General features: G+C 46.3%; 1 protein-coding gene across 4 annotated transcripts in view; it reads left to right on the plus strand.

Moving 5' to 3' along the window:
- FCHO2 (FCH and mu domain containing endocytic adaptor 2) overlaps nucleotides 1-14599 on the plus strand; it is a 234988-nt gene that overhangs the window by 12243 nt on the left and 208146 nt on the right. For all 4 annotated transcript variants that reach the window (XM_014574166.4, XM_014574168.4, XM_089779340.1 and 1 more), the window contains exon 2: nucleotides 14257-14348. In XM_014574166.4, the coding sequence (XP_014429652.2) occupies nucleotides 14257-14348 (92 nt within the window). The remainder of the gene's footprint in view (nucleotides 1-14256; nucleotides 14349-14599) is intronic.

The following is a 14599-nucleotide window of genomic DNA, read 5'->3' on the forward strand; positions in this document are numbered from 1 at the left end:
TGCTGACTTAAAACAGATATCAGTGAGAGAAAATGTTTATGAAAAGTATTCCTATTGTAAAAGTTCTAAGGTTACATGCAGATAACATGGCAATCAACTCAATCTGTATTTGGGAATAGACTTCCATATTTCTCTTATGCAGATAGTAGCAATCACAAATATATTAGCGAAAGGGAGTCTATGCTCACAGTCTCCACATCGCTTACACAATGTTTTGGACTAGAGGTTTGTACTGGATGCACTCAGAACTTTCAGATTACTGCAGTGGTCCCCAATGCGGTGCCCTTGGGCGTTGCGGTACCTGTGGGCACCATAGCACCCACTGGGGCATTTATGTGCGCCCGCGGAGTAATCAGGGATGGCCCCGCCCCTGGGCGTGTGGCCCATGGGCGGCCCCACCACCAGGTGCCCAGCAGCCCAAAAAGGTTGGGGACCACTGTATTGCTGGTGTGATTAAAAACTCATGTTATACCACTGCTTATATAAACAGTAAGGACATTCACAATCTCAGCTTTGGCATATCCTGGATTGGGCTCTGTTCTATAAGACATTCCTACTCACTTTGAGTGCTGTCGTAGGTTGGGTCAAAATGCTTATGGAACTTTGAGTAGTTGCAGGATTTGGAGTTTTTTCAGTCAGTGGTTCCAGCGAGTATTCCAGAATAGAAAGTTACTCATCTTCTTACAGCACCGAGAAAAGGTTTCATGAAGAAGATGTGCATACTAGGGATGTTTAAAAAGTAGTAATTGGGGAACCAGGTAACTGCTGAAAATTTCAGCACCTGCAGTATGGGGCAGTAGCTGGGTCCCGGGGAGCTGGTATACTGGGAGTCAGCTTTTAAGCAGAGTCCTGGTGCTCACTGGCTGTCTCCCCATGCTGCTGCCTCTGATACAGACTAGCAAGCTTGTTCAGTCTTGCCTGCTAGCCCCGTTCGATGGGATGCTGGCGCAGCCTTTGTCAGGGAAGTGTGGGGCCCCCACAGACAGGGGCTGCTGCCACCCCTGCTGCTGTTTCTGATACAGTTTTTAAATCAGCTCCCTGCTTGTACTGGCTCCCACTTACCGCCCTGTGCTGCTGCTTCTATATCAGAGGCAGCAGCGCAGGGTGACAGACGGCTCTTCTGCATGCTTTTTGTTTAAATCTTTAGCCGGTGGGCTGGGACTGAATGAGCTTGCTAGTCAAAGTTTGAAATGCAGAGCATGGAGGGAAGGGGGTTATTGCAGTTAACCAGGACCATTAACCGATAAGCAATGTAGTATGTGACCTCCAAATGATTGCTTCTATTTCAGTTGTAACTTTAAGTATCTTAAAGTATTTCTGCAATGGTTATTTGTTCACAAAGGATACAAAGGCACATCAATTAAAATTAGTGATGATTTGAAAACAGGAAATTATCCAATTTTAATTTCATAAGAATTCAAAGTTAGAGACCTAACCTTTTTATGAATTAATTACAGGATGTATTTTTTAAATTGGAAGACTATTTCCATATGTAGTTTTTGAATAAATATATATACTTGCTTGATTAATAGAGAATACATTGATTTTAGGTATAAAAAAATCATATTTAAATTGAATATAACAAAGTGTTTTTCTAATTCCGTAGCGCACTACTGCGAGGGAGTGGAGCAATTTGCTATTTGAATTTTGGATAAATGATTCTAGGCAAAGTATGCTCATGCCTAAACAGAGAAGATACCAGTTAGCTAATAAATCTTAGGTAAAATTATGTAAATGACTTTTGTCAAATGTTTACTACTTCATTCATCCTTGAGGAAGAAAATAAATCTGTTCAAAATTTCTATAATCATACAAATAAAGTTTGATCATGGTCAGAAAGGACTGCTTTGGCATAGTATGTATACACTGTTTGTTAGTAGCTCTTCTGCTTAGTTTTGCTGATAAAATAGTGTTGATAGCTGTTCTTTTTCTGTTTTTTCCATTGATTGTAAGACAGTAGTATCTGTCTTGTATAGTGTGGGAAAATTCACAATCAACTTAAGAGGTGACACATTTACACAAACTAAATTTGGAGGTAGTTAGCATAAACTAAATAGACAGTGTTAAGATTTTCATTCGAAGTACACAGTTCCTTGTACTTTTCCCTCTTCGTTAAAATATAGGAAATCAGTACTGCTGCAGATGTGCCTTATTGATTCCGGCAACTATACCAAGCATAATCATTTAAATTCAAATTTGCTACGTATAAAACAAGGAATTCTTGGAAATTTCAAGATGTATTATGGTAGTGCAGCAAAACAGGGAGTTCCTGTAATCTGTTTCCTGTTATGTACAGGTTGTGGAAATACTGAATTGCTGACAGGGCTACTTCATTTCTATGAGAACATTGCACATTTGTTTAGTTGCTGATGAAGGGAAATTGAAATGAAACCTCATCTAAAAGTTAGCTACTTTCACTTTGTGCACACACACAACCTGCAAGAATGAAACATCATAAGGAAAACTGTTTGAGAGAAAATGATTTGGGTGAAGATGTGACTTTCTGAAGAACAGTGTGGATCAACTCATTTGTAATTTAAATAATTCACTTTGCAATGTATTTATTCTTCAGGACACTATATTCCTTTTAGTATAAATGTGATTTAACAAGTAAATCTCCAAGCTGTCTGTTATGTGGGAAAGTTTGGTTTAGCTAATCTGTTTGGGTTCTTTAGTTAACTAAGTTTAGAATCTATCACTCAAATATTCAGTACAGAGAGCTGCAGTAAGAGAAATCTAGACTTGGCAATTGTCGCTAAAGATGTGAAAGTGTAATAATTTACATGGTTACATACAGGTCCCCTCTCCCTCACACTGCTGCCTCTGATGCAGAGGCAGCAGCATGAGGGTGGGGTGGGGGGGCGAATGCAAGCAGGAACCAGTGCGCATGAGAAGCCAGCTTGAAGTCAGCTTCCAGTGTGCACACTGGCTCCCAGGGAGCTGCCCCTCTATTCCCCCAGATGTGTAAATGTGTTTACTGTAATAAACATATTTTAACATCCCTTGTCACTAAGTGTCATTTTCTTTATAAAAATAAATAAAATCAGGGCTCAGACCCTTCCTCTCCTGGACCCACCCCACACTGTTGTCTTTGTATCAGAGGCAGCAGAGTGGAGCAACAAGCAGCTGGTTTGCAAGGGGAGCTGGTTTTTAAACTGGTTTTCTTTGTGGACCAGCTCCTCTCTGTCACCCCACACTGCTGCCTCTAATACAGAGGCAGCAGCACAAAGTAGCGGGGGGATTCTCAGGAGTGGGGCTGGAGTGCACTGGCTGCCCAAAGACTATAGAATATTCAAGTAATCAATAAAAATTCATGAGGTTAATTGACTATTCAATTACCCGCTATTTAACATCCCTGTTGTATGGTATTGTACTAACAATTTTTTTGCATTGGGTTTGGTATTGTTGGCTTTAATTGCTGATTGAGCCAAGACTACTTATTTCACTATGGAGTTAGACTAATTGAAACAAAAAGACTGCACAAATGAAGTGTCTCAGAGGGGAAAGTCTTCAATCTGTTAGCCAAACAAGTTACGCTTTTCAAGTTTTTTTTTTTTTTTAAAGTAGATTTTTCTGTCCCTCTTTTCTGAGCTTTGATTTCCAGGAAATACTGCGATAGCACAACTTCTCCAACATTAAATTTAAAAAAGTAATGCGCTGTAGTTAAATACAGTAAGCTATAAATGGATTAACTGTGCATGCAAGGTAGTCCATTTATACACCCGTAAAAAGACTAAAATGTTACAGATTTGTATGTATAACTACAGCTAAATCAATCTGCAATTTGCTGAACTTTGTTCACCTTATTTTGAACATTGTGAGGAGTGGTAACCTGAACATTAAAATTATAAGATTAATACTATTAATATTTGGAATCAGTAAAGCAAAATGAATTAATTACTATGAGGTAGATCAGTTATACTCAGACTGAGATCCAAGAACCATAAGTGGCTCATGAATGTGTCTTCTGCAGTTCTTTGCAGCACATGATAGTAACACTTTGATTTTAATTAACAACTGATCTAAGTTAATAACCAGTCAGGATGCTTTTACAGTGTTATTAACCAGTTGTAGTTGACAGCAAAATGACTGACGAAGCATTATTTTATGAGAATAATATTCAATAAATATTCCCTGTGTTATAATGTTTTGATATACAAATATATAGTCCTATAGTAAACTCTTAAATACAATACCAATTTGAACTGGAACACCATCATTCATCTCTCTGTGATTTAGGTGTCAAATTAGTGGTCAGCACTACTCAAAAATCACAGTAGCGTGAACTCATTTAATTTGGTTTGAGAAAGTAGTGGAGACATATCCAGGAGGAAATATCAGAAAGACAAGAAAATAGATGAGTTTGGAAAGAATGGGAGAGATTGGATTAGAGAGAGATTTAGAGACAGATTTTGGATTAGAGGGAGTTCTCCAAACAGAGATAGTAAATATATTGGGTCATTCTGGGAGAGTATGTAGAAGAAACAGAAAAAGGAATGAAGGACAGACTCTTCAGGAGCAACACCACTGATGGAAGGACAAGGAAAAAGAGACTAGAGCACTGAAGGAGCATCCTGCAAGGTAGAGGAGAATGGGAATGGTAGGGACATAGTAATAATGAAGCCCAAAGAAGAGCAGTTCTTCAGGGTAGCACAGCAGATGTCTGAAAAAAGGGACCATGACTTGGCAAGAAGTTCATTTGTGACTACGGGGTTAATGTATTTGTAGCTGTGCCCCATTATACTAGAGACACAAGGCAGGTGAGGTAGATTTTTTTTTTATTAGACATACTTAAGAGACAAGCTTTTGAGCTACACAAAGCTCTTCTGAAGGATAGCTGAAGGATACCTAACTTGTCTCAGCAGTATGGGGGAAGGGGGCTCTGTGAAGCTGGCATGTGTGGGGATCTGGCTTGAAAGTAGTACAAAGGCAGCAAGCAGGGCAGGGGAGTATGTGTAGTTGTTAAGATTAACCAGTTAGCCCAGGCTTACTGATTAATCGTTTAAACGGCTATATGCTAGCGTTCCTATGTGAAACCGGTATTTAAAAAGGGCTCTAGCGGTGATCCTGGCAATTACAGACCGGTAAGTCTAACATCAATACCGGGCAAATTAGTTGAAACTATAGTAAATAATATAATAGTGAGACACATAGATGAACATAATTTGTTGGGGAGAAGTGAACGTGATATCTGTAAAGGGAAATCATGCCTTACTAATCTAGAGTTCTTTGAGGGGGTCATCAAGCATGTGGAAAAGGGGGATCCAGTGGATATAGATTTCCAGGAAGTTTTGACAAGGTACTTCATCAAAGGCTCTTAAGTAAAGTAAGGGATAAGAAGGAAGGTCTTCTCATGGATTGATAACTGGTTAAAAGACAGGAAACAAAGGGTAGGAATAAATGGTCAGCTCTCAGAATGGAGAGAGGTAACTAGTTGTGTCCTCCAAGGTTCTGTCCTGGGACCAATCCTATTCAACCTATTTATAAATGATCTGGAAAAGGGGGTAAACAGTGAGGTGGCAAAATTTGCAGATAACTATCTTAAGCAGTTTAGTAAGACCAAAACAGACTGAAGAGCTTCAAAAGGATTTCAAACTAGGTGTTTGGGCAACAAAATGAGCAATTGAATTTTAATGCTGATAAATGCAAAGTAATGCACATTGGAAAAATAATCTCAATTAGTCTCCAACAATTTCTATGTATAAGTTAACTATTACACTCGAGAGAGATCCTGGAGTCATTGTGGATAGTTCTCTGAAAACCTCAACTCAAAGTGAAGCAGCAGTCAAAAAAAAGCAAACAATATTAGGAATCATTGAAGAAGGGATAGAGAATAAAACAGAGAATATCTTATTACCATTGTATAACACCATGGTACTCCCACATCTTGAATACTGTTGTCAAGGCTGATTCCTCACTCTGGCATCATGAATGCAGAAGTGGGGGGCCGCAAAAGTACCCCAAAACCTTATCTTTCCAGGTTTTGGTATAAAGCTTCTCCCCCAAATCTTAAAAACCTAGATATTGGGGATAAAAATCCACTGCGACCACCCAAGTAATGGTAAGAAAAACCAGGGAAGAGATCACTTGGGAAATCTCATCCTTAAAGTAAAACCAGGACACACAAATTAACCAATACCATGTTAATAAAAAAGAAAGAACTTTTTTATCACCACAATACTCCTGTTACAAACATAATGACCAGATGGAAAAGTCACCAATTAATATACTCACGGGGGACTCCCGTGGGCCAAAAACTTAGTTACAAAGGAGAAGAAAACCTGTTTTTAAATGCACAGACATCAGATTCCCATTCCCAAACCATAAAACAATAAAACCTAATGGATTTATCTAAACTTTACCCTATTTACAGATAGTGAAGAGTCTTTTCTTGGAGAGAGACATGTTGTCTGTCCCCCTCAGTATCTGGAGAACAACTGGCCAGGGACAAAGGAGGGAAAACCCCAAAATTCCTTTGTCTCAGTTTGAAAATTCCTATCAGCATTTTTATTGGCTAACTGCTACCTAGCTAGATACAGTTAACCCTTTAGTCCCCAGGCTGCTGGGCATCCCTCATGGTCATGACAGTTGTGTACAGATGTGGTTGCCTCATTTCAAAAAAGATATATTGGCATTGGAAAAGGTTCCGAAAAGGGTGACAAAAATGAATAGGGGTTTGGAATGGGTACTATATGAAGAAAAATTAAAAGGACTGGGACTTTTCAGCTTAGAAAAGAAGAGACTAAGGAGGCATATGATAGAGGTCTATAAAATCATGACAGGTATGGAGAAAGTGAATAAGGAAAAGTTATTTACTTGTTCCTATAACATAAGAACTAGGAGTCACCAAATGAAATTAATAGGTAGCAGGTTTTAAACAAACAAAAGGAAGTTTTTCTTCTTCGAGTGCTTACTCATGTTCATTCCAATTAGGTGTATTCGCACTACGTACATGGATCTCGGAGCTCTTTCCCTCAGCAGTACCCATAGGGCCAGCCAGGGAGCCCCCTGGAGTGGCGCCAGTATAAGGCGCATATATACCCCTGCTGGCCCTCTACCCCCTCAGTTCCTTCTTACCGCCTGTGTGGCAGCTGGAGCTTTAGACTCTTCTTCTTCCCTTAATGTCTTTGTTGAATTAGCAATTAGCACCTAGTTAGTTTGTAAATAGTTTCAGATGTAGTACTTTAGTGTGTAAATAGTTAGTGATAAGAGGGCTTTGCCCTCCTTTCATGCCTCTCCCTAGCTGGGGAGGGGATGCCAGCACTGCATGGCTTCAAACCTTGCATGTCCTGCCTGAAGCCTATACCCTGCAGGGACCCGCACGACTCCTGTTTAAAGTGCTTGGGCGAGGCACACTGCACAGGCCTGTAAGATCTGCAGAAGAGAAGAGAGAGGGACTCTTGCTTGAAGAGACTTCCAATGGAATCCTCTCTCCAGCCCGCAGCACTGGACAATGGTCAGTTGGTGCACAGTGCTCTGCAATCGGTGCAGGAGGCCTCCTCGGCACCGTCAAAGGCTAAAGCCAAGCCTTCTTGACATGGGTTACAATCTCCCACTTAGAGGAGACCGAAGGACGGAAGGGGCCGATCACTTCACAAGTCAGGCTGCAAAGTGTGCCCTAAGGAGGGGCACTGGGCCCCGAAGTCCCAGAGCCAGACACATACTGAAATGGGTCACAGATATGCTCCTGCTTCATCTGAGGCAGAGGGAACCCTGCAGGATTTAAGGCCATCGACCCCGAAGATGTTCACATGGTGCGAGACCTTATAGTACTAACTACCCCAGAGACGTCGGCTTTCTCCGTACCAGCACCAAGCAGGGCGACAGTGCACTGGTCCGCTGAACCGTAGGTGCCGTCATCGCTGGTACATCTATGGGCTATGGGACCCCACTTGGCATGGGGACACCCACCCATGGCACCGGGGTCACCCGCACCAACCGCATCCACGATACCCGCCACTGCACCGACATCGTCCTTCACACCGGCTCCGGCAACGTCTCCAGCACACTCTTAACTCCAGTCCCGGCACCATCCCTGGCACCGACAGTGACACCGGCTCATCCCACGCTCCTGGCCCCAGTACTGACCCTGGCACCGGGCCCGGTACCGTCACCGGTTCCTCTATGGCCAGTGGCACCGACAGCGACACCGACGGTTTTTCCTGTGTACATGATTTCGATGGCACCACGCTTGGTACCAACGCAGGCATTGATCCCAGCCCCAGTGCTAACGCTGGTACTGACGCCAATCCCGGCACCCACACTAGTGGCACCGTTGGTGTTCCCGCACTGACCAGCGCCCACGCCATTTTGGGCACCGGCCCCTCCGCTGTGGGCTGCTACGGGAATTCAGAGCACTCCCCCCTCCCCCCCCCCCACTCGGCACCGCATGGCCTAATATCTTCAGTGGCTCACGGGCAGGCGATATCGACGCAGCCTTTTCTGCCCCGTGCGCTGGGGGAAGCCACGAGCTATGGCCCAACATCGAAGGGAGCAGGAGTCCACTGCCATGGTCAGCGTTGGACTATTCCTCGGACTCGCAGGTGGAGTCCTTGAGGTCGAGAAGGTCCTCGTTCTGATCCAGATAGAGGCACTGGTCTCGTTCCGGGCACAGAACGGCTAGTGTCAACCCGCAGCAGTACTCTTGGCCTCCTCAGCAATGGCCCTTTTAGACCCTGTGGGCCTATCATCAGGCCCAAGGGCCACCCCCTACAGCACCCGTCTCAGGGTTGTCAAGACAGTGTAGTCCCCCATCGGCGACGCCTCTCCATAGAGCCCCTGCATCTAAAACGGATAAGTCGGTCTCAGCGGTGACCTCTAGACCCCAGGGTGCCCCAGTGAGTTGGTGTCCAGACTCCTCCCTGTTGAACCTCTCCAGGCAGCCCCATCAACAGAGTCAGGGCCACCAGTGGATGACCAGATGGAGGATCTGAGTGGACCAGATGGAGGACCTGATTGTACCTCTCCCGATGAGGCCCTAGCTGACCCAACCCCATCGTTGCCATCAGTGGACTCAAGGGCCCATCAGGACCTCCTGAGGAGGCTGGCAACAAATTTGGTGGTGAATGCAGAGGAGGTTCTGGAGGATACCGATCTGATGGTGGACATCCTCTCGACTGCAACCCTGTGCAGGGTGGCATTACCCCTGATAAAGATGGTGGACAAGTTAGCCAAAACCCTCAGGTTGACACCGGCCTCCATCCCTCCCACCCAAAAGGGTGTGGAGAAGTGATACTTTGTCCCCCAGGAGGACCATGACTTTTTGTTCTCTCCCCCATCCCTGAGCTCCTTGGCAGGGTCTCCCTGGGCCTACTCCTAAAGCCAAGGATCCGAAACAATTGGACTTCCTGGGACGGAAGGCGTATTCCATGGGGGGCCTACAATTGCGCATAGCCAACCAGCAGGCTATGTTGGGAAGATATGCATACAACACGTGGTCCGCTATGGACAAGTTTAGGGATCATTTGCTGCAGGAGGACCGTCAAGAGTTTAGGGCCGTGGTCCCCAACCCGGTGCCCGCGGGCTCTTTACATGCGCCCACGGAGCCGTGGTCCCCAACCCGGGTGTGCCCCGGCCCCGGCCCCATGGCGCTTACAGGGGGAGCGCTGGTCCCGAGCGCGTGGCTATGGGGGGGGCCCCGCCCCCGGGCATGCGGCTGGGGGGGGGCTGCCCCCGGGCGGGCAAGTGTCCCCGCCCCCTGGTGCCTGGCGGGCAAACGGCCACGCCCCCTGGCGCCCGACAACCTGTAAAGGTTGGGGACCACTGGTTTAGGGCCTTGACAGACAAGGGTAGGATGGTGGCCCATACGGTCTTGCAAGCGGCCCTTGACGCAGCTGATTCAGCAGCCTGGACAATGGCAACAGCTGTTGTCATGAGACGGAGTATGTGGCTGAACATTTCGGGTATCCCCCCTGACGTACAGGCCTCCCTCCAGGACCTGCCGTTTGAGGGAGCGGTCTCTTTTCGGAGCAAATGAACTCCAGACTACATAGCCTGAAGGATTCCCGGGCCTTGACACGCCCTTAGGTCTTTGGGGATCCACATGCCCTTAAGTCTTTGGAGATCCACACGCCCAGTCCACTGAGGCAACCCCTCAACCCTAGGCCTGCGACAAGGCCTTTCCAGTGATGTTTTCCCTCTGACCGCAGCAGAAGATGGGGCTGTATTTTCTCTAGAAATGACCCACCTAGAAATAGGCGCAGAGCTCTGAGACCGGCTCAAGATAAAGGGCCCACCATGTCGGCAGGCCAGCACTCTAAACCACCATTTTGAGGGTACGATCAAGGACAGTGCACCACTCACACTTTGTTCGCCCCCCTTTGGTTTCTGTTTATTCCGTTTCTACCAAGCCTGGGCATCCATAACGTTGGACCAGTGGGTCCTTGGCCTGGTGGCATGGGGCTACTCGATCCCCTTTACTTCTTCCCCTTCCCTGTCCCCATCTCACTTACCTTCCTCCCTTTTCAGGGACCCCTCTCACGAAGCGCTGCTGAGGGAAGAGATTGTGAAGCTTATGCACCTCGGGGCGATGGAACCCGTTCTCAACGAGTTCAAGGGAAGGGGGTTTTAGTCCCATTATTTTCTCATTCCTAAGGCGAAAGGGGGACTTCATCCCTTTCTAGATCTCCAGGGATTGAACTTGTTCATAAAGAAGACAAAGTTCAAAATGGCACCCTAGCCTCCATCATTCTCTCCCTTCAGAAAGGAGACTGGTTTGCTTCCCTCAGTTTAAAAAATGCTTATTTCCACGTCACGATAATGCCCACCTACAGAAGGTTCCTGCGGTTCGTGGTAGCTGACGACCACTTTCAGTTCACAGTCCTGCCATTCGGTCTTACCACAGTGCTGACGGTTTTTACCAATTGTATGGCCCCAGTGGCGGCTTCGTTGAGACGTCAGGGGATACACATCTTTCCATATCTGGATGATTGCTTGATTTGGGGCTCGTCCCAGGATCAGGTGGTGTCACGTCTTAATTGCCAGGCGCCTATTTCTGCAGCTCGGCCTCATACTAAATGAAGAGAAGTCCACTGTAGTCCAGTCCCAGACGATAGAGTTCCTGGATTCCACTGCAGGGAAGGCATCCCTGCCCACGCACAGGTTCCGTACTATGCATGCAATGATCATGGACCTCCACAGTTCCCCCATGACCACTGCCCGCAGCTGTTTGTGCCTGTTGGGCCACGTGGCGGCTTGTACGTATATCGTGGCGCATGCCAGGCTGAGGCTACATCCACTACAGGCGTGTCTGAGAACCGCTCACAATCCTATACGATACCCCCTGGACATGGTGGCTACCGTCCTAGGTCCCGTACTTCGCTCCCTGGGCTGGTGGTCTCAGGAGGATGTAGTGTGCGCAGGAGTCCCCTTGGAGAAATGGGCCCCCTCGGTGCAACTAGTGACAGATGCATCGGATCTGGGGTGAGGAGCACAATTGGGGACTGTGAGGACTCAAGGTCTGTGATCTGTGAGGGAAAGTTCCTTGCTCATCAGTGTCAAGGAGCTCTGGGCAATCAAATTGGCATGCCAGGCCTTCCTACCCCTGATAGAGAACAAAGTGGTGGAGGTGCTAACTGACAATACCTCAGCCATGTACTGTGTCAGCAGGCGGGAGGGCGGGGGGCTTGTTCTTCCCCACTGTGCAGGGAAGCCACCGAACTCTGGGAATTTTGCATACTGAAAAACATCTTCCTACAAGTTACCTACCTTCCAGGTTCCTGGAACAACGTAGCGGACACGCTCAGGCGTTCTTTCCAAGTCCATGAATGGATGATGAGGGATATCCTGGAGGGAGTTTTCCACATATGGGGCTATCCCTTTCTGGACCTGTTTGCCTCCAGGGACAATGCCCAGTGCAGGAGCTACTGCTCCCTCAGGGGGCAGGGGACCAACTCACTAGGGAATGCTCTCCATACGCAATGGCCCAATCTCTTGTTGTACACGTTCCCTCCCCTTCCCCTAATATACGACACACTGATCAGGGTCCAGAGGTTCAGAGCTACGGTCATAATGATAGCGCCGATGTGGCCATGGCAACACTGGTTCTCCACCCTCAGGGAATTGTCGACGGTAGACCCAGTGCCACTGCCTTTAGTCCTGGAGCTGCTCACTCAAGATCTGGGTCAGGGGACGTTATGCCACCTGAACCTAGGGTGTCTCCACCTTATGGTGTGGAACATGAATGGCTCTCTAGCATAGCACAGGACTGCTCTCGAGAGGTACAAAGGGTCCTATTGGAGAACAGAAAACAGTCTCCCAGGGCTCTCTATGAAGCAAATGGAAGAGGTTCGCACTTTGGGCGCAACAAAGGGGCTCACACCCAGTTAGAGCTAGTGTTCCTCTGATATTTGACTACCTGTTACACCTTAGACAACAGGGCCTTGCTACGTCCTCTCTAAGGGTCCATTTAGTGGCAATTTCGGCCTTCCCCCTGGAGAGGGGAGAAGGTCGGTGTTTGCCCATAAAATGATAAAGAAGTTCATGAGGGGAGTCGATAGACTGATGCTGCAGGTGCGTCTTCCCGTCTCTTCTTGGGACCTGAACATAGTACTTAAGGGGCTGATGAAACCACCCTTTGAGCCACTGGCCACCTGCTCGTTGAAGCTTTTATCATGGAAGCTGGCATTTTTAGTGGCGATCACATCCTCCAGGAGGGTGTCAGAGTTATGGGCCCTTACTTCAGAAGCTCCATACACCATTGTTGGTTTTTTTTTTTTTTTCAAGGACAAGGTCAGACTCCGTCCTCACCCAGTCTTCCTCTCTAAGGTTGTCTCCTGTTTCCATATGACTCAGGACATTTATTTACTGGTGTTTTTTCCTAAACAACACACCTAGAGAGCAGGCTTTGCATTGCCTGGATGTATGGAGGGCTGTCGCCTTTTATATTAACAGAACGAGAGACTTTTGAAAGTCGCCACAGCTCTTTATTTCTTTCGCAGAGCATATGAGGGGAGCACCTGTGTCAGCGCAGTGTTTATCTTCATGGATCTCGGCATATATTAACGAGTATTATCATGGCTTGGGGAAAACCCCTCCACGGCTGAGAGTGCATGCCACATGGGCACAGGCCACGTCTGTAGCATTCTTGGCTCAAGTGCCTATATTGGACATCTATAGGGCGGCCACGCGGTCTTCTGTACATAACTTCTCCGAGCACTACACCATCATGCGGCAGGCCAGGGCAGATGCATCTGTGGGTAGAGCAGTGCTGCGATCTGTGGAGAATAGGTAAGGTTACTTTCTGACCCCACCCCCAGAGGAAACGGCTTGGGAATCACCTAATTGGAATGGACATGAGCAAGCACTTGAAGAAGAAGAGGAGGAGGTTACTTACCTCGGAACTGTAGTTCTTCGAGATGTTGCTCATGTCCATTCCAAATCCCACCCGCCTCCCCTTCTTCAGAGAACTTCGGCAAGAAGGAACCGAGGGGGTAGAGGGCCAGCAGGGCTTTATATGTGCCGTTATACCGGCGCCACTTCAGGGGGCTCCCTGGCTGGCCCAACAGGTACTGCTGAGGGAAAAAGCTACGAGATCTGTGCACGCAGCGCACACACGCCTAATTGAAATGGACAGGAGCAACACATCCTGAAGAACTGCAGTTAAGAGGTAAGTAACCTCTTCTTCTTTATGCAGGATTCTCAACACGTGGAACTTCTTGCAAGAGAAGGTTGTGAAGACCAGGACTTTAACAGGTTTCAAAAAAGAACTAGATACATTAACAGAGGTTAGGTCTATCAATACTTATTAGTAGGGTTTGCCAAGCGGTGGCGAGCCCTGCTCGCCAGCCGCGTGGAAGCGCACACTGCACATTCGCAGACCGGGCTACGCATGCACTGACCGCGCTGCACGGCCCTGACGGCTTAAAATCATTTGTTGAGCCCTGCTTATTAGCCAGAATGGGTAGGAATGGTGTCCCTAGACTCTGTTTGTCAGGAACTGGAAATGTTTGACAGGAAAGGGATCACTTGATGATTACCTGTTCTGTTCACTCTCCCTCTGGGACATCTGGTATTGGCCACTGTCAGAAGACATGGTACTGGGATTATTGGGTCTTTGGTCTGATCCAGTACAACCTTTCTTATGTTCTTAAAATAGTGAACAGACATTGAGGCATAAGGAATAGTTATTATCTTCGAGGAGGATGGAAGTTGATCCACATTACAATGTATAGATATAGTACTTTGTTCTATAATTGTTTAATAAGTTGAATTGTATAGTTTTAATTAACCTATTAAGTATTTTTTATTGATCTTTAGGGGGAAAGAAACAATGGCTTTGATGTCCTCTATCATAACATGAAACACGGACATCTATCAACAAAAGATTTAGCGGATTTTATAAGAGAAAGGTAAGTGTTTACCTTTACTAGTCCTGAATCTTACATCTGAATCTGAACATGTGTATATTTTCTTTTCAAAGGTTGATTGTGTAATGTGATTCTATGCATAGTTTTGTGACTTTCATAGGTTCTATGTTTTTTTCACCCTTTTATAAAGTCCTCTAGGTGTGCTCTGCTTACCAATGCACATTGTCTCTTGCACTTGAGTTATTACACTTGAACTTCTTTTACTCCAGCAACCTTGAGAAATATGATATACC

This window comes from Pelodiscus sinensis, chromosome 6, assembly GCF_052426305.1.
Source record: "Pelodiscus sinensis isolate ZL-2025 chromosome 6, ASM5242630v1, whole genome shotgun sequence".
Classification (NCBI taxonomy): domain Eukaryota; kingdom Metazoa; phylum Chordata; order Testudines; family Trionychidae; genus Pelodiscus; species Pelodiscus sinensis.